At 28.8% G+C, this 21920-nt stretch overlaps 1 protein-coding gene across 1 annotated transcript; it reads right to left on the bottom strand.

Annotated features, from left to right (window-relative positions):
* Positions 1 to 11767: 11767 nt before the first annotated feature.
* Positions 11768 to 13826, bottom strand: LOC129916697 (neprilysin-11). The gene has a single exon (XM_055996796.1). The coding sequence runs from the start codon at positions 13689 to 13691 to the stop codon at positions 11814 to 11816; it is 1878 nt and encodes a 625-aa protein (XP_055852771.1). The 5' UTR covers positions 13692 to 13826; the 3' UTR covers positions 11768 to 11813.
* Positions 13827 to 21920: the final 8094 nt, after the last annotated feature.

The following is a 21920-nucleotide window of genomic DNA, read 5'->3' as shown; positions in this document are numbered from 1 at the left end:
CATTTTTCCTTAATATGTTGCTTTTTAAAATCCAAATCATAAGTCGCAAACTGAAATTAGGATAAAAAAAAAACCATTCATTATGATATGTATAGGTACTAATATTTTGAGATACGAGTATCATAAATTTCTTTTTCCAATAACTTTGAGAAAAAATATTGCGTTTTGAGATTGCATAAGAAGATTTGCAAAAAAATATTTTACGGTGGGGTAATTCGACGTCAAATGTACCCAAAAACACCGTTTTTGACCTATTAATATTCAAGTATTTCATAAACGTGACAGACATGACCAGTGAAATTTTGACTTTGGATTCGGACTCAGCACACAAAAATCCTTTAGAAAAGTATGGTTTTGTTCTAGCTCCATTTTCGTTGCCGACCAGTGTAATTTGCACTTAAAAATCTTAAATGATGCAGAAAAGTTGTTTTAGTGTTTCTTGCTTATTTATTTAACTTTCAAGTGCCGGTTTTTCTGTTCAGATTAATCGTTAATTATTCAAGATATAGCCAGTAAACTATGTATGCTTTGAAAAATCATATCTCGAAAACGTATCCATCGTAATTTTTACTTGCGATATAGGTACTATATGTATATCAAGTTATGCATTCGTACAAAAAAAAGTTGAGATAACATTTTTCCATGACATTACGATGATAGAAAATGCCAAAAAAGTGGGTCCCGGAAGTCCGTCTGTCTGTCTGTCTGTCTGTCTGTCTGTCTGTCTGTCTGTCTGTCTGTCTGTCTGTCTGTATAAGGAACTAGAGCCTAAACGGATGGACCGATTGATCCCAAACTTGCTATGTAGCAGTTTTTGGAGACTCTTCAGAGGGGTTTTTGGAATTCATTTTTTTGGACCAAATATAACGGTACCTGTCATACAAAAATTTCGGAAAAGTTTAATTTCACGAAAACGGCTTCAACGATTTTGTTAAAAAAATTCAAATGTTAGTTTTTAAACAAGGTCTATCTTTTGAAGAAAATTTTTTTTTTTTAAAATCATTAACGGTACCTGCCATAGGACCGCTTTTTTCAAATTGGATTTTCTGCAAAACTACTTATTGTTATTCAACGAAATTTTTTACACAAAAGCATTTATATAATTTAAATATAAGCCAAAAATAAAATTTTGAAAAAAAAAATAGTTTTTGGATTTTTAAAAAAATTTTGAAAATTTTATTTTGAAAAATCATTTTCGAAAACGGGACATTGAATTTTATACTTGTTTTGTGGGGCGATTTGATTTCAGATATTGTTTTATTTTTTTGAAAAATTAATTTTATTTTTTTTTGTTTTTATATATGTACCTACCTACATTTCCCAAGTTTCTATATAAAAAGTCTTAAAAATTTAAGCAACTTGAACTTTAAGAGCAAGTTCGTGCGACCCAGTCGTGCATTTTATTTTAAAGTGATTTCCGAGTACTTGAGGTCAAAGTACGTAAGAAAAAAATTACCGGATTGAGTGTCCATTTTGGCTGTAAACCAATGAATTAAAGGAGCCCTTCAGACGAAAAAAAAAACTCGATTAAAATTGAAATCTTAATTAATTTAAATTTTAATAAATGAAATGATATTCGAAATTGAATTATCATTAACGTTAATTCTTTTTTTTTTTGAAAATTTCCTAATAATTCCTAACCATTCTGGTCTTCCCATGCCCTTGTCCCTTAGGGAATTCATCCCATATAAATACTGAAAAAAAAAAAAAAAATACTCTAATTGCCATCCGGTCCAGATCCATTTGACCTACTGTCATTTTAATTACCATTGAACCATCAGAGCACACAACATGTGTCTGGTTTCGTCCCCACGCCACAGATTAGATAAAAATATAATTTTTTCCTTGGTGATTGATTAGGATTATAGATTTATTTGGTTTTTTTTGTCAAGAAGTCAAGATAAAAGTCCCATACAATTTTTTTTTGTGATCCACCCACGCCACAGTCATCCCTTATTCGTATTTATATGTAACAAATGTAGGATTAGAATGCTAATGCCTACTACTGTTTTCTGTGGTTAAATGCGTCATTGGATTGTTTTTTTGTTTGTTTGTTGGTTTGTTTATCAGTCGAGTGGTTTTCAATTTTGATTAACCATGTTCCAGTTAAAATGTTAAAAGGCAGTAAATAATTGTGACTATCTAGAGCAGAAAAAAAAAAACAAACATAGTTGACAATCATTGTATATATATTTCCATAGTACTATCATGAAGTAAAACGATCTTAGGAACTCTAGTGGTGACTTAAAAAAGCAGAATTTGTATGAAAAAAACACACTGAGCGCCACCTCAAAAAAGTGGCGACATGAAGAAAAACTAAATTCGACTTCATGATAGTACTATAGAAATATATATACAATGTTGACAATGACATCTGTCGATAGTGTAGTTTGCATTTTGTCTTATCAAAGAGGATTTACGAAGACAAATAATGTAAAACGTATTGATTAATAATAATTTTGAAAACAAAAATAATGAAAATCAATGTTATTTTAAATAAATGAGATCGAAATACAAACTTGTAATTGAAATGTCATAACATTATTTTGTTCAGCTCTGCGACTTTTGAAAACTTAGAAAAATATCACTCTTCACGTAGTGTTGCATACCCACTAGGCGTTACCAATTCAAATGTAAAGTAAGAATCAGTTAGTAAGAGAAATAGTATTAACACTTCATTATTAGTTCTAAGACTGACCGTTATTATGCCTCAAGGATCACCAGGGCATTAAACTATAGGTAGGGTTATCAAACTTAAAGGACACAATAAATTACCTTCTTATTTTACTTCGTGTAAAACAAAATCTCATAAAAGAACTATCCGTTTTTCTGCCTTCGTCATCGGTATATACATATTATGTTATTTTGGATGAAATTAATGTACGTAAGCAATTATCATACAATTTTGTAGAAGGTGGAAGGTTTTTTGTTTTTCTTGTTGTTCTTACAACAATGCAACGGAGCTAGAATAATTGTGGACCCACCTTTCCGATATTTGTCTGATTTGTTGCAAAAAATAAACTTATTTTGTGATGAAACGGTCATTAAGTGAATCACCAATAATGGTCAATCCAACTGAGAAGAGTTTCTTACTTTTTTATTTTTCGTGATGTTGGTAATCCTAAAGTTTTATAGTTCCGTTTTTAATATCCTTAAGATAATAAACCGTCACTTCTAATACAATTGTAAGGGTACTATGTCAGTCACTCTAGCAAAGGATAGTCTTTGCACTTGATATCAGGGATGGAAAATTACATTTTTTAATTGTACTGAAAATTTAATTTGGATTGTACTGAAATGGATACAATTGTATTGAAATATATTTTTCACACGAGAAATTAATATAAAATTTAATCAAAATGTTTTATTTGCAACAACTCTAAAATTTTGCGTATACATTTCACTATTTTCTGCGTAAAAGAGTAACATGCCTTTTCCATATAAAAGTTTGCAGGTCTTCGGACTTAATGCTGTACTTTGAAAATTGTTTTCATTTTCTTTTCTGAATTTATAACAGAGTGAATTCAGTGTTTTGAATTTCGACTTTATTAGTCTCTAATTTGAATAGCATTTTCAATATTTGCTAATGAATGTCAAAAAAATGTTTACAATCAGTTTTATCAATATTAAAAAAAAAAAAAGCCACTATACTCAAATTGTAACATTTATTTTGGTTAAAAAAAATCTGAAACTGAATTAAAACTTAAACAAAAAGATCTTTCGTTTTAAATACTTTTGATTTCCTCTTTTTTTAAATATTAGATTGCAAAAGAATTTTTAAGACACAGATTAAAAAATTATATTGAATTTAGACAAATTGTATTTTTGTACTCGAGCAAACGCATTTGTATCGAATTCGATACAATTGTATTGACTTTTCCATGCCTGCTTGATATTGAAAGAATATATTATGTAAAATGATTTAAAACCAAAAGCTTGGTGATTCATTTTTTGTTTTAAATTTTGGTTTTTTGTATTGATAAAATAAGTTCAAAATGGGATACCAACTTCATTTTTGATTTAGAATCGTACAATGTCGTAAACTGTTACCTTTATTAAATTAAGCGGATTTCTGAATGGTTTTTTGCCAACATAACTTCCGTCTTAAATAAGGCGGACAAAAATTTATTCTTGAATGTGCTAATTTAAAACAAATCCAATTATCTACCTAATTTAAGATGAATATCCTCTTAATTTTATGTGGAGATTTAATAAAAAGAAAAACTGGCAGCCACTGGAGATCGATTATACAAGTCTTGGTTCACTAGGAGAGTGCTTGATGACCATCAGGCTATCTCGCTGTTGAAAATTGGTATGATAAACTATAACTAAACTGAAGTCTGATACAAATTTAAAAATTTGTTTAAGTTTTTTCAACTACAAAATATTTTCATTTTTAGTTGTTTTTTTTTTTTTTTAAGAAGGTTAAATTTAAAATGGGTATCATATTATTTTAAAGTGTTTTTTTCTTCTCCGAGTAGCTGAATACCTTTTTATTGCTAAGAAACTGCCAAATGAAATTTTAAGTTTTTAAAGATTTGTTGAAACTAGTCCCTTTCTGTTATTAATTCATTGAATTTCATTTTTTTTTTTTTTTCAAATTTTCCTATAGAATTTAACAAGTGAACTTTTTATTAAGTTAGTTTTAAATAACTATTAAAACTTAAGCCAAGTTCATAATAAGTACAAAACTCTTAAATTGTCAAAAAGTAGGTACCTACGAAATTTTGTAAATTTATGTGGGCTTAAGTTCTATTTTCTTAATTTTTATTTTGTATCATCAACCATTTGGGGATTCTATTTTATCCTACTTAATCGTTTAGAAATTAATCTTAATAAGTTTTAAGACTTTGTTTTTTGTTCTTTTTTTTATACATTTCAAATATTTCAAAATTCAGAAATGAAAAGTCTTGAAAAAGACGTTTTAATTTAATTTCTATGTAGAATATAACTCTATTAAAAAAAAGGTTGTCTGTAAATGCGGTTTACGGACGAAGATTTTACGTGATAACGTCGTAAGAAAACAGGTTGTGTGCTTTTAAAATGAGCCATTTGAAGGGTTTATTTATTTCAAACAATCATAATTTACAAGAAAAAGCTAAAAAAAATTAACCCGATTTAAATGAAAATTTTTATACAAAAGTGTGTAAGTAAAAATAATAATAAAATTTTAGAAAATTTTCAAAAAACGCATTTTTGGTTTTTTTAAAAATATTTCAAAATTTTTTTTTGAAAAATCAATTTTTTGAAAACGGATCAATGAAAAATTTTGAAATTTAGTTTTTATGTGTAAATTAATTATTTCTTCAAAATGGCATACCAACTTTTTTTTTTAAAAATTTTAAAAAATTTTTATATATGTATAAAAAATTATTTTTTTAAAAAACGGCTCCTACAATTTTCGAAAATTTTTTTCTAAAAATACATAAAATATTATTTTTTTAGAAAACGGCTCCTACAATTTTCGAAAATTTTTTTCTAAAAATACATAAAATATTATTTTTTTAAAAAACGGCTCCTACAATTTTCGAAATTTTTTTTCTAAAAATACCTTTTTATACAAGAAATAAAATGGCATATTTTTTTTTTTTTTTAAGATAATTTAAAACGGAGTTTAATTAATTATAAAAACAGATTTAATTTTTTTATACTACTTATGAAATTTTAAATTTCTTGAATAAAAAGCTTTAACATTATTGTTACTTTAAGCATAAGAGCAAGTACGTGCGACCCCAGTCGTGCAATTTATTTCTTTTCTCATTATATTAATATTTTACAATGAGCAAAAAGTATTAAAATAATTTATTTAAAACAATCATTTTCATCAAAAAAGCAAAGAAAACATGTAAATTTATCTTCTCACGCTATTAAATCCATTTTTTTTAACAATCTATAAAAATGTTTACACCATCTGAAAGCTTATTGTCTTAGCTAAAAATATATATATAGATCAAGTCTATGAGACATCTACAAAAAGAGCTAGAATTTTTTAAACTCGATGAAATTTCATCAAAAAAAGCAAAAAATCATTTATTTTTATGTTCTCATCCTATTAAATGAATTATTTAACATTGTGTGGCTTGTAGTTAGTCTAGCGTTATGTTTGATATACCAATTGAAAGGTAATTGTATCAGGATGCTGATAAATGTTTAATCAAATATCTATCTGATCTTGGTAAAAAGTTATAACCTGTTGAATTCTAAAATTTTATTTTAAAGTTATCTCAAAATTTTGTTCACGAAAATAATTGAAATTTCGCACACATATAGTCGTAGTCATGGTCTATCATTATTCCACATATAATTTTCCTCTATCTATTAAAGAAAAAAGGTAAAAATAAAAAACGATGAAAATCGGTTAAAAACGGCCAAAAAAACTGTTTTTTTAAAAACTTATTTTTCTCCGTATTCAGTCAAAACTCTTTTAACGATTCCAATTTTTTGCACATGTATGCGCATTTATCAGCCCTACATGTTGATCTGACACTAAAATCAACTTTTTTAGCTGATTTTTTACTTATTTCAATTTACTGATTTCGTGTTCTTTCTCCTTTTGAATCTTTCGGCTCGAATTCCCAACATTTCAATGTGATCTGCATTTTTCTTTATTTTTTAGGAATCGTTTTTATATCTAGTTTATATTTTACTAGGGATTTTTTATTCCTCTAGTTTGAATTCCATAATTTCCCTAATTTTGAATTCCATCTTAAAACACCTCTATCCGGTCGAATATTAAGTACGAATAAGTAAATCTAAAAAAACTCCTGTCCTTTATCATTATACGAATGAATTGTCCGAAAAATAACAAAAAAAAAAAATGGAAAGCTCAGCAGATCGGAAAATGTAAAAAATCGGGCCACTATAGAAAAAATTCATTTTTTATAATGTAATAATTTTGAACCTTGTTTGAATTGCATTGAGGCAGATAACTTATTTTACAACAACTTGAAAACTAATTGACTGAGCATAACGCAAAACTTCAATCCAATCCGAGCTTTTATCTAATCAAGGGGCACGGTAGTGCCCAGTCAAGTTCTCTAGCAACTTTGGCACTACACCCTTATTTACAGGAAACAACTCAGGCCATTTTCGACCCCCCTCTAACTTCCACACCAAAGATGCTAGAAATTTCAAACTCACTACATTTGTTGAGCTCGTCAAAACCAAACACCTCACAAAATTTCAGCCTCCTACGATGAGTAGTTTCTGAGATATAGGGCTTCAAAAATCGCAAAAACCGTAACTGACTCACTGACTCACTGACAGATCATCAAAATTATGGAGAACTTCCCGATATCGTAGAAACTTGAAATTTTACACGGTGATAGGACTTGTGGTGTATACAAAGGAAAAAATCGAAAATTTGAGATTTTCAATTCAGGAGGCGTGGCATCCGCCCATTTCCGCTGAATTATCATCAAATATTATAGAGCACTTCTGATTATCGTAGAATCTTGAAATTTGGTAGAATAGTAGAGCTGGTAGTTTATACAAAGGAAAAAATTTAAAACTTGAGAATTTCAGCCAGGGGGCGTGGCAACCGCCCATTTCCGCTGAATTTTCATAAATTATTATAGAGCACTTCTGATTGTCGTAGAATCTTGAAATTTGGTAGAATGGTGGTGCTGGTAGTTTACACAAAGGAAAAAATTTAAAGTTTGAGAATTTCAGGCAGGGGGCGTGGCAACCACCCATTTTCACTGAATTTTCATCAAATAAAGAGATTTTATATTCTACAGCCATACCTTGCAAAAAGTAGTGAAATCACAACAAAAACATTACTGTTAAAAAAAGAGCCAAGTTATCCTATGTTGAAATTATGCTAGCACAAAAAGTACTGAGATGTAAAAGTGTACCAAGTTCTAAAGTTTGGGTTCAAATTCGTATCAATAAAATTTTGATTGTTTACTTGGCAATTTTTGAAATAACTTTAAAAATCGATAATTAAGAAAAATTGTCAAGAAAACAATCAAAATTTTATTGATACGAATTTGAACCCAAACTTTAGAACTTGGTACACTTTTGCATCTCAGTACTTTTTGTGCCAGCATAATTTCAACATAGGATAACTTGGCTCTTTTTTTAACAGTAATGTTTTTGTTGTTTTAGTTTATGTGATGTTGTACATGGTTTTCAAAAAATTCGCACTTCAAGCACATTGTTCAATGAACTACTTTCAAATTCAAAAACAATTAAACTCAAATAACAATTTCCAACAATATTGTTTGGCACATACTTTTTTAACAAACTTGTAATGATTGTGCCTTGCAACTTGCAGTGCATCAACAAAACTTGCATAATCCTTTAATGCGACCAAGAAGTATTTATCCAAAGGAGCGTGCAGCTTAAATCCACTTATTAAATGTATTAACAACGCCGACACTACAAAAACAACCACAATCCGTAAACACATGTTTTAATCGCACTTTTCGAAAATCTACAACATGACCGATGACCGTTCGTTGCTAGTTCTAATTCAAACTTCAACTGATGTATCAAACTGAATGAATGTTCTTTTTATTTAAAAGACACATTCAACTGGTGTAAAGTGTGACGTTTTTGTCTCCCACTATATCTAATAGACAGGACATGATGATAATATAGAAAGAAAAAAAAAAAAAACCCTCTATATCATTAAAGTTAAGGACGATGTGCGCAAGTATCATTTTGTTTTTAGATTGTTATAACCGCCACCGTATCTATTATTGCCTTCACTAGAAGATAAAAAGATAGTAATAGGATAATGAAAATGTAAATACTGGGTTCTTTTGTGGATATTTGAGTATGATGTGATTGCAAATATTTGGATATGAAGGATTTGTTTCGAATGTAGATTAGCCTTATTAAGTTAAGTAGATGTTTATAAATAGATCAAAGGGTCATCCACATGGTAGCTTTTATTTTGTTTTATTATATGTATTTTGCAATTGACTTTTAATCTTACTTTTGAAGTAAAAACTCATTGCATGAAAGATTTCTAAATGAAAATCATTTAATGTTGTCAAATTTATTATTCTTGTCATCTTGTTTTATACATTCATGGAGAAGAAAATTGAATTCATCAACACGAAGTTACTTCGAGTTTGAAAGTGTTTAACCCGAAATTCGACCTCCCTTGTAAAGAAGTAATATGACCAGAATATCCATAGTGGTCTAACTGTTTTTTTTTTTACCAAAATACTTTTTTCTAACTGCCCTTTATCTTCTACCAAGCACTTTGGGTTTGAAATTCTGACAGTAAAATTTTAAAGAGCTATGGAAAAATTGGACCCTTAGATAGTATAAGACCTGTAACCTAGCCATCATTCTAGTCTGCATGCAACCTTCAAACTTTAACGAACTGTTAGCTTCATTTTTGTTTCCTTGTGAAATCAAGAGACATGGATAAAAGGTCACGTATTTTAAAAGATTTTTTTGTAATTACAAACAAAAATATACATAAAACTTGTTTTTTAATTTATAAAAAAAGGTACATACACATTAGGGTGTGTCAAAGTGCTTAACTATGGAATTTTCAAGTGTAATAGCTTTTAAAAGTTGCATCGCTTATCAAAATTAAATCCTACGTTAGCAATTTTCATTTGAATTAATATCTATGACTCGCTCAAAATAAAGGAAGACTTCGATTTTTAGAGATTTTTGAAATATATGTTTTTTTAATTGCACAAAAAAAAAAAACAATTTAATATTTTTAAGCTTTCTCATAAAAGATAATTCAAAGAAAAAAATGCACGAACTTGCTCTTAGAGTTAAAGTTGCAAATAAAATAAAATCTGAAATTAAATTGTCCTCCAAAACAAGTATGCAGTTTTGATTGATATATTAACATGCATTTTTAGAAAAAAAAATTTCAAAATTTTTTGGAAAAAAAGTTTTAAAATAAAATTAGTATGTCATTTTGTAGAAATCACTAATCAACATCTATAAACAAAATTTAAAAAAATTCAATGTCCCGTTTTCGAAAATTTGATTTTTCAAAAAAAAATTTTCAAAATTTTTTTAAAAATTCAAAAATTATTTTTATTTTATTTATTTTTATTTTTATTTTCGGCTTATATTTAAATTATATAAATGCTTCTTCACAAAAAGTTTCGTTGAAATCGAATAAGAGATATTGAGATATTTCAATTTTACTAAAATCGGTATATGACAAGTACTGTTATTTTTGGTCCAAAAAAAATTAATTCCAAAAACCCCCCTGGAGAGTCGTCAAATAACGCTATATACCAAGTTTGAGATTAAACGGTCCATCCGTTTAGGCTGTAGCTTTTTATACAGACAGACAGACAGACTGACAGACAGACAGACAGACAGACGGACTTCCGGGACACACTTTTTTTGGCATTGGTTACCATCGTAATGTCATGAAAAAATGTTATCTCAACTTTTTTTTTTTGTACGAATGCATAACTTGATATTAGTATTAATATAGCAAGTAAAAAGTTTTAAGCTTAAATTTGTTGAAATTGAACACTTGGTAAAGAAGCTGCGAAGTAATAAGCGAAGGAAAAAAATAATTTTTTTTTACATAAAATTGTTTTTTTTTTCTAACAACTGCAACCGATTTGACTTACGATATTATAATTTTTGTTTACATATTATTAGACCTCAGACCCTAATACAACTTTTGACCACTATACCTACCTATTACATTGCAAAATTAGAGTACTTTGTTTTCGGCCATACAAAAGTGACACACCCTAATGCACATACAGTACATACATGTTGTACACAAACACTTGCCATCTTTCTTGTTCACCAAATAATTAATTTTTTTTTTGGATATTTTAATAGTTTTTTTTTAACACCTTAAGTTTTTCAAACGTTTTCCAAAAAAAAAAAAAATTGGAATGCCATTCTTCAGAAATTAAAATATTATAAAAAAAATGAATTATTAAAAACAAACACCAAAAATATTTTATTTGAAATTTTTCAAAATATCATTTTTCGATGAAATCACTAAAATCGTTGTAGTATAGTAATATAAGGTGAAAAAAGTGGTAAACCTCGGAATGAATGTTAATCGAATTTTTTATGGCATTCTATAACTTACCTCAAAAGTCTAGAAAAATCTCATGTCCACACGTCACGATTTTCAAGGTCACACCGCGAAATTTAGATTTTCGAAATAAGCAATAATATGATTTAAAGGCATTTTTTCACACATATTCCAACAAAACCCACAAATAATTCAATCTGGCCGTCTTTGAAAAGTAATGCACCTTCTCCATGTTGATCTGACACTAAAATCTGAAGCGTTGTTTTTCAATTTTTTTTTAAATTTGCACCTAATCTTTAAAAAAAAAAACATTGTAAAATACCCGAAAAGATTAGGTGTTTTTCAAAAATTCATATTTCAAAACGTCTTAGAAAAAAAAGCGTAAACCTTCTTATAATAACAACTTTGTCAAAGGTCTTTCACATGTTATCATTAAAAAAAAAAACCTATCATAATTTGGTAATTTTATTTTTTAGAATTTTTTCAATACCCAATATTGTCCAACAATAAAATTATGTATCGATTAAAAAAAATTTAACTCTCTACGACTATAAAGTTTTAGAAAATAGCCATTTTTTTGCTATGTCGTTTTACACCTATTTACCCTATTAAATTTTTGAATTTTGAAAAATCTCTTTCTTAGTGCTGACTTTCAAGTTTATACCTTTAAATAAGACATCAACGAATTTTATATCGATTATAGTTTAAGCTGTGCATTGATTTTATTATACATCACCAGTTTTTACAACAGAATAAAAATAAATTAAATAATATTTAATATTTATTTAATATGAAACAAAAAAAATCAAGCCAATTACCAAATTTGACACTTTTTATCAGGATTCAACTTGGAACCTTTGCTACATGTAAATGCCTCTGCAAAGTACTCCGAATTAGCAACAACATTATTCACTCGTTCTTTGTTTGATGAATGACTTTTCGGTCGACTCGATGATTCCTTAGCTTGACACCAAATCTGTGCATAACTCAAAAAGAACAACTCTTTTTGACTGAATTTTGAATTACCATTCGGCTGATTGTCTGTCATCTTTTGATATGCTCTATAAGCCAAATGCATACCCTCATTATCAGCAACATCTTCATTCAAAGCTCCAACTCTTCCCTCACTATATTGATCGATAAAACAATTTGCCCTCTTTCCAAATTGAATAATATCCTTTGGATTAACATCCATAATCACATTTCCATTTTGATCATAATTCTGACCATCATAATCTAATCCATGAACAAGTTCATGACCAAATATCGATCCAATCGAACCCATAATTTGAGCATCTGTTGCGTTTTGCCTATACAATGGTGGTACTAGTAATCCTCTTGGTATCTCCAAGGAATTCGTTGTCAACTTGTAATAAGCATTCACTTTGAGTGGCTTTAGATTTGGACTTGCAATTTTATTATAAGTTTGCAATTGAATAAATTCATTCAAAGCAGACAATTTATCAAAAGCCATTCGAGCTTGTTGATAATTTGGCTGATCAATTTCAGTTTCAGGTTCAAGTTGAATAGCAACGTCCGATATGCCAATGTCTATATGCAAGAGCTCTAATTTGTCAATTATTCCAGCCTTCGATTTAGCTGAATACCAGCTGGTGTTTTCGATTTGTTTGATGAATTCATCTCGAAGTTCATCGAAAACTTCACTTGCTCTTCGATCGTTCGAAGATGTAAGATCTTCAAAGTCACTGGCAACTGAAAGGGGCATCTTTTCGTTGACTTCATCAATGCAATCTGTCCAGGTTGGTGGATCCATTTTGAATTTATAATGACGAAGGAATTTCGTCAATTGATATAGAGCTATTGTTTCTGGTTTTGTTTTTCGAAGAAGTTTTTCGAGTTTCTTTACAAATTCAATTGGAACAACTATTTGAGGAGTTCGCTGCTTGGCACCTGGCGGCAGAAGAGTTTCGAAATAGAGTTTCCAATTGAGGCTTGGAAATTGTTCACCGAATTTATCAATTGTAATTGGATCGATGAGGACATCTTCAATATTTTGATTCAAGTTGTCTAGTTCGAATTCGAAGTCGACAACATCTTGACCGTATTCTTTAGCTTTTCGAACACGAACTCCAAAGGCTAGAAGCAGGTACTTGACATAAGTCTGATACATGAAAGCGTCATCTCCATCAGGTGAACCCTGGAATGGTTTTTTCAGTGGAGTCAAGTACAAAACATGATGGTTATTTTCCGATGCCTTCCAGTTTCGATTTACAGAAAGTTTAAAAAAGGTATCGACTTGGTGATGTCTTAGTTTTGCTGCAATTTCAAGCCAATCAAATGAAGATCCATTGAATGTTTCATTAATGTACGGCCAATCGGAGTAGTCAAAGAGAGTGCTCATGTGATTGGAAAGAATTTCCTCATCAGACTGCAATTTGCTGTTTACACAGGAATAATAGAACTTACTTGGTGGATGGGTTTCATGAGTACCTTTTTGTCGCAATGATCGGTAGTAGTCTCGAATTATGTTACGATTCTCCTGTCGCTGGTCGTTGATAACATCGGTAGCCTCAGAGTTAAGTGGTGTCCATTTTCCACAAGCGTATTCATAGAAATCCTCACACGGATTGACCGAAGTATCAATAAATTCTTGGAAACCACGAGTATCTTGACCGAAAGTTAGTGATGATAGTAGAATAACTGAGAACACTTGAAGAAGTGTTGAACCCATATTGCTCGGCTCGCAATCGAATTACGTCTGACTGTTTATTTGGAAAATTCTTTGGAGTATTTATGTGCGATAAGGTTATAACAACAACATATCTGAACTGCTAGACAATGTTATGATCAGTTTCAAGTTCCGATGAACAAGTTGAACTGAGATTATGTTTATCGATGCGGCTTTTTTATAAATTAAAAAACAATCTCAACGAATAGACGTGATTTTAATTATTTGATTGGAATTCAAGTACGTAGTTTAAAATGAAAAGAAGAAGGGTGTAACATAATGTGTTAAAAACTGTACAAATTAATTACAAACATTCGAAAGTCATTCGAAAAAAAAATAGTTTTGCATAAACCTAGATTTTTTTTTAATAAAAAATATGCCATATTTTTATTCAATATCTGAAAGAAAAATTTAAAAAAAAATTAATGTCCCGTTAAAAAAAATAATTTTTCAAACTTAAAACTAAAAAACCCAAAAAATGTAAAAATGCTTTTGGGAAAGTTTGTTTTTGATTTAATTAGATAAAAGCTTTTGTGAAGAAAAACTTGGGTGAAAGTCAAAAATTAGAAAACCGGTATGTGGGGAGTTACCGGTAATAGTGAAAATGTTTTTCGAAAATAAATTATTTCAGAAAACTTAAAAATTCCCTTTATTCTGTCTGTCGGTCGGTCAGTCTAGGGATCTATAGTATAGGTACAAATGAAACGACTTACTTCAACCTTGGGCTTTTGGAACTTAATTTTTTGAACCATACAACATTCATAAATCAGTTTTTAAACAATTTCCAAACAATTTATTAATGGTAGGTATCTGCATAGAAACAATTTTTTTTAATCTGATTCGATTTCAACGAATTTTGTGTGCAAAAGCATTTACATTTACATAATTATATAATTTTAATATAAATTAAAAATTAAATTTTGAAAAAAGTTAACTTTTTCTTAAAGCAAATTTTCCAAAACGGGGCAGTGATTTTTTTTTTTTAATTTTGTTTTTAAATGTCGGTTAATAAACGCTACAAAATATCATACCAATTTTATTTAAGAAGTTTGTTTCCAACAAAATTATTTATAAAAATTAATTTTTTAAATAAAAGCTCTAACAATTTAAAAAAAAAAAAAAACTAATTTTTGGATGTTTAAAAAATTTTAATTTTTTTTTTCTGAAAAATCCAACTTTTGAAAATAGGACATTTTGAATTTTGGTCTCAAGCGTTTTTAAAAATTATTTCTGTATTTATAAAGGCTTTAGACATTAAGATACAATATTTTATAAAATAGCGCAAACATCAAAGTATTACATAGCAATTAAATGATATTTTTAATTTATATATTAATTTATAAATTTTTAAAAATTTTAATTACAAATAACATGATTATTTTAAAATTTAAGAATTAAATTATTTAAGGGGTTATACCTAGTTGTAACTTTGAAAAAAAGTCAAATTGTTTGTTTGCATATTTTGATTTTACATTTATGTAAATATGTAAGAATATTGTCCGAAAATTTCACATTCATACAGCAATTAGTTTCGGAGAAAATAGTGTATTTGTGAGGAATTTTTCACTTTGTTTACATGGTTCCCAAAATTTTTAAATGTGTTTTTCTCGAAACGGTGTTTTCAAAGTCGGTGAGAAAAATTTCTCCTAAATGAATGGACCGATATCGGCTTGAAATTTTCACACGATCTTCTTAGATACTTTTGCCAGGTAATGAACGAAGGAAAAATTTTTCTGACAGTAATTCGATTTTGTAAGCCTGTTAAAAGTGTAAATTTTCTTGATAAATAACGATTTTTCAATTTGGGAAGTTGCCATTTTGTCAACAATCAACATTTTGACAATTCCTTCGTTCATTACCTGTATTCATCTGTTTGGATCAGACGATCAGAGATATCTTCCTCACCACCAGACAGCTTTTTGTGAAAGTCCTCTAGGAGATCTCCTAGAACGGAACTTAATATTTTTGTAAATACATCGCGAATTCTTAAAAAACATTGAATTCGCTATATTTATGTACATTTACTGTATTTATTTATTTAATAGAAAGCCTCTTCTCAAAAACTTCATATAAAATAAAAACTAATTTTTTTTTATTTATAAGACTCTCTATACATATAGAAATTTGGTAAAAAAAAAATTAAAAAACATAAAATTTGAATTTCAAAGGAAAAACAACATGTTAAATAAATTATGCTGCAATTTAATTTATTTTACTAAAATATTTATTTTGGAAAAAATATTTTCTAAATCGTTAGACCGGTTTTTAAAAGGTTTTTAAATTTATTTTTTTTTAAATTTTATTTAATTCTATTTCAAAGATGGCATTTAAAATACTTGGAAATTTTATTGTTTGCAGATTAGCTTGCATTGCTGAGATTCTTAAGGGGGATTCCCTGACAAAATGAACTAAAATTTATTTGTATATGTTTAAGAAAAAATAGAATAAATTATAGAAATTTTATTATTTGTATTAATTGCAAAGTAAATAATGTTTTTATTTGTAAGTCTCATATTTATGTGGGAGAGGGAAAAAATTGAAACGTTTTTTAGTTTTTATTTTTAAAGTTTATAAATTAATTTTTATTGAATTTAAATAAAAATAGTTCAAAAATAATAGTTAAGTTAATAATAGGGTATTTCATAAAAAATAAAGTAAAAGAGTTAATAAAAAATAATCTTGGCGGGAATTTTCAAACAGGCTTAACATTGACTTTTCTTATACTTTTTTCTTAGCTTAACTTCTTATACTTTTTCGAAGCCATAACTGATCAATAAAAATGGTTCATTAAATTAAGAGAGAGATCATAAATTTTAAATAATTGTTATAAATTTTGACATATAGTATATAGATCACTGAACGCCGTAGGTACATTCAGGAAATTCAAACTAAAAATAGATTTAAATTACCAATGCTATAGTTAATCAATCACTTTGAAAAAGTGGTATTCTTTTAAGTATTCAATCTTTAATGGTGGCTATTGACTTGATTTTTAATGACATTAATTTCTTTTCAACAGAAAAATAGGAAAATCCTAGAAATGAATAACAAAATTTTTTGAATTTTTATAATTTATTAAATAGATACTTTTGCATATTCTCAGATAAGTGATGTTTATTTATGGAAAAATGGTTTTACAGTGCTGCTAAGAACATTCCGGATTTTTTTGTCATTTTCATCAATTGAAATTTTATAACACAAAACTGTAACAAAATATTATTTTAAAATTATTTCTAGGTCGTTTATATGTCAGTTAAGCAATTTTAACAAAAACTAGTGATGTTTAACACATACAAAAATTTTAAAAATTGAAAAATGAAGTTAAGTCAGAATTTCAGCTGTGAAAAACTAACCGGATTTTTCAAGGATTTCGATTCTCGTTGTTGAGGTAACGGTTTTAAGCGTCACTTCAATACAATTTTTGTTTGCAGTAACAAAAAAAGTTGTTAGCTTTGTGAATTTTAAAAATTATTTAATGGAATAACGGAAAAACGCGTTATAGTTATCAAGTTCGTTATTGAGTTGTGGAACGTTTTCAAGACGAAATAAAACAAAATATTATCCCTTTGGGATATTGAAAATATATAAGTTTGATATCATCAAAAAATAAAAATGCGAAAAATTTGTTGAAGTAGATCAATTGGGTGGATGCCATCACAATATATCCCTAAAAACAGATAGGCGAATAAAGAGTTTTTTGATAAAAGATCCTTTTGTGACTTCTTAAACGATTTGTGAGGAGCTTAATCTGCCTTCAACATCAAGTACAGTTAGATAGGGTTTGAGAGATTTGGTCTTTATGTCTTTCGGCTCGGAAAAAGGCCATTTCTTTATACAAAGCATTGTCTAAAAAGGTAGGCAATGAAACATGGACATGTTTGAAACCAAAAAAATATGCTCCCTATTGTGAAGCACAGCAGAGGATCAGTGACGGTTTGGGTTTTTTCAGCTGCAGACTCTAGCCCGTTACAACAAATTAACGGAATTATGGATCATTTCCAGAATAGAGAGATGTTGGAATCGATAATGGCTCCATTAAAGGAGAAATAAATGCCTTAACGTCGCCTCTTTCTGCAAGTTATGATGCCAAAAATTGTTAAAAGCTCATTAAACAGTAGTTTGGTTCAGACAATACTCCTGGATTAGAATAGCCGTAACAATTAGCCGACTTGAAACCGATTAAAAATTTGTGGGCTATCTTTAAATGACGGGTAGAAAAGAATAAGCACACCTCAGTAACTAACGTACTTGTAGCTTTGAAAAATGACTGGGAGCATATTCCTAGTTCTATTTTATTTAATTTGGCCTAGTCCAAGTCTCGTTGGTGCCAAGAGGTCTTCAAAAAGAAAGGTTACTGAGCAAAATATTAACTTTGAAAATTAACATTAAAAAATCCGGTTAGTTTTTCACAGCTGAAATTCTGACTTTTTCAATTTTTAAAATTTTTGTAGATATGTATTAAAGATCATTTTTACTTGCTCTATAGGGCAAGTATTGGTTTCGTGTAGAAAAAAAAATTCGAGGTTTTAATCAAAACCAACATTACGATGATGGCGAAATCAAAAAAGTGGTTTTCGTCATGCCGTCCGTCGGTCTGTGCGTCTGTGCGTCCATATGTACATCGAGCTAGGGCCTAAACGGATGGATGGATTTAATTGAAACTTGGTACAGATGATTTTTGCGTAATACCCTAGTCCTTTTTTTTAGGTTTTTAATATCTCTTTTTTAAAGCATACCTCCCATATACCGTTTTCGAGGTATTGCCATTTTCTCGAAAACGGCTCTAACGATTTTGATTAAATTTGGTGCACGTTATACTCTTATTGATTCTAAAAAAACTGCGTTTTTAGTTTTTCGCAAAAAATCCGGAGAACGGAAATATGGCGTTGCCGTTTTTCAAAAATTTAAATATTTTTTAAGTTCATATATTTGATCAAAGCACAAGTAAATTTCATTCAAAATTTTAAGACATCATTTTGAAGTGTAAAATGTAAAAAAAAAAAATTAAAAAAAAGTTTTTGAAAATTTTTTTTTTTAATTTTGGATTTTTTTTTGACTTTCGATTTTTTAAAAAAATTTTTTTCTCGACACTAAACAAAATCTTTAATTTCCAATAGATATTTAAGATAAAGATACTTTGAACTACAAGAGCAAGAACGTGCGACCCAGTCGTGCATTTTATTTTCAGTTGAAATTGCTTAACTGATATATAAACCACCTAGAAAAAATATTGAAACAATGTTTTGTACCAGTTTTGTGTTATAAAATTTCAATTGATGAAAATAACAAAAAAATCCGTAATGTTCAATGAAACTTATTTTTAAAATTCAAACTTTATTTTTGTTCTCAAGACTCGAAAGTTTACGTTCTTGCACTTGAGCATCGTACTAATTTTTCTAAAATACGAATCATAAATTCTTCTATTTTTGTTGAGATTGATTTTATAATTAACTTTTCTTTAAAGGATGATCTTTTTGTCATCTTTCAACAATGACTAGCCTTATCCATAATTTTTTAACAGGAAATGTTCACAAAAACCGCTTCCGTAAGTTACAAGGTAATAAATTCCTGTTCTAGTACCGGCGGAAGTACCTATTCTCTCGGCACAAGAAATTAAAAATCTAATCAACATATCGGTCGCGGTGAACATCACTTCAAATCACAAACAGGAGCGAAGGCCAAACATGCCGATAGACAGACAGACAGGAGGAACGGAAGACATTTGATTTGACTGACACACTGATATAGCTTCAAGAAACTAAAGATTTAATATCTGCCCATCGGGAATACATTTCAGGATTGTATAACTCTATAAATAGTAAGAAAGCCTGATATATTGTGAGGATGTTTGTGGTGATAGTGGCATGTGGTAGATGTGATCTCTTCAGTCAGTTTGGGTAAAAGAATTAAACGCAAAATCAGATCTAATTACTTTTATTACTCGAGATGTTTTCAATAATAATTAAGTGAGTAGAATTTATATTGGTTTCTGGAAAAAAAAGAAGACAAATTGGTGATCCCTGTTTTTCGGATCACACCTCTCCGGACCCATCAATGTCGAATTAATTTCCTAAACACTTTGGGTTGGAGTAATTTGTAACGATTTATGAAATTGGTATTTTGTTTTTCAAAGAAATACTCGTTGAATTGTGGCCGTGATGATGTTTGTTTTAAATTTATTTAAGGGTATAACCTTGTGTAGAGTGAGTGATCTTCTTTAATTCTTCTGTTTCTAATTTATATTTATATTTATGAAAGATCCTTTGCATTAAATAAATTCTTGCCTTATTTGGCGGAATAAAAAAAAAAAAAAAATAATATCATTAATTTTTGCTAATTAAATGATACTTTGATGCGCAAACCAAACATTTTTAGCTCGCATATTTTTTGAGTTATTGAAATTCCACCAAATTAAGTTTTAAGTTAGCGGACAAAATCGAAATGATTAAAAGCAATAGACCTCTAAATTTTAAGCTTTTTAAATGCTTTTCAATTCTACAAAGTTGATTTTTGTAGCCTTAACAGTGTTTTTGTTATTTAAAATTCCGCTATAGCGGACGAAAATAGGAAAATTATTATTTTTTTGATGCCCAAAATTTTAGCTAATTATATGATAATTTTTTGCGCAAAAGTTATTTTTGTAGCTCATTTTTTATTTTAATTTTAAAAGATTTAGAAGTGCACTTCCGGTTTGATCAGGCCAGTGCACAGTGGTTCCGTAGTAGGCCATAGGCCGAAATATCGATGTCAATATAAAGACGTCATTTTTCGTTACTTTTGTTATAAAAAGCCTATTCTTTTAGATGGCATAACAGAGATTTTGAGAAAATAATGGAACTTTTCATATAGACCATGAAAAGTTGTCGAATAAAAGTCTGGTTTTAATGCTTTTTTTTTGTCCCGAATCAACTTAAACGTTTAAGTGTATTTTTCGGTTAAAATTATTTTTAAAGTTTTTTTTTTTATGGAACTTAAAGTTGAAGGTATGTACTATATTTAAAGAGTTTACAATTCTATTTTACTTAAAATTTTCAACAAAAAAACAGACTAGAAAAGGACAGGTTGAAATTCCATACTTTTGTTTTTCTTCTCACTTTAACGAAACTTTTAACTATGTTGTCATCAATATAAATACATGATTCATATACATAAATTTTATCTAGCATGTGTAGTTTCTTAAACAATTGAATCTGTCTGCGAATATGTGCGACGGGCTACGACTGACTCTTTCACACCCACTGCTTCAATTTTACTCATATTTCTTATATTTAAAACTTTTGCATAATATTTTTTTTTCTTTAAGTTTTCTTTAACTTTTCGTACATATTTTAATAAAAATATATGATATTAAGCAAGCTTTAAATCTAAAATGCAACACACAAATTATGACTGAAATTAAAAAAAAAAAAACAAAAAAAAAATAATTTTAAAAAATAACACAGCCACACACAAAAAAATAAAAGTTCTGACCTGGGATTGCGACTTAGTTTTTCAAATAGTTTTTGGGTCGCTGAAACCGAATTCAAAGTCCGTTTTGCCCCATCAGGTCAGGATTTTGAGATAACCTAAAAAAATATGACGAAAAAAAATAACTTAAAAAAAATGTCAAAACCAAACCAAAATTTTTGGGTCGCTAAAACCGAACCCGAAGTCTATTTTGCCGTATCACGTCTAGTTTTTTGAGATATCCTCAAAAAATGTCAGATAAGAACTTTTTTGAGTTTTGACATTTTTTGAGGATATTTCAAAAACCTGACGTGATACTCCAAAATAGATTTTGAATTCGGTTTCAGCGACCGAAAAACTATATGAAAAGCCTAGTCGCAACCCAAGATAAGAACTTTTGTTTTTTTTTTGGTTTTGACATTTTTTTGAGGATATCTCAGAAACCTGACGTGACAGGGCGAAATTTACTTTGAATCTGGATTCAGCGATCCAAAAACTATATGATTAACATATTGGCACATCCAGATCAAAGAAAAAACTTTTTTTTTTTCGTGATATTTTTTGAGGTTATCTCGAAAACCTGACGTGATGCCGCAAAACGGACTTCGGATTCGGTTTCAGAGACCCAAAAACTATATGACAAACCTAGTCGCAACCCCAGGTCAGAACTTTAATTTTTTTTTGTGTGGCTGTGTAATTTATCATTTGTTTGTACGTTGATTCAAGATTTCTTTTTACATTTTGTTATTTAATATGTAACCAGGATTTTTTATTAATTAATTGTTT

Source organism: Episyrphus balteatus, chromosome 3 (genome assembly GCF_945859705.1).
Source record: "Episyrphus balteatus chromosome 3, idEpiBalt1.1, whole genome shotgun sequence".
In the NCBI taxonomy this organism is placed as follows: Eukaryota; Metazoa; Arthropoda; class Insecta; order Diptera; family Syrphidae; genus Episyrphus; species Episyrphus balteatus.
Note: the sequence above shows the minus strand (reverse complement) of the source record. Positions and strands in the feature narration are given on the sequence as shown.

Excerpts from the sequence above, each read along its gene's own strand:
- LOC129916697 (XM_055996796.1), bottom strand. The coding sequence starts at position 13,691 with ATGGGTTCAACACTTCTTCAAGTGTTCTCAGTTATTCTACTATCATCA.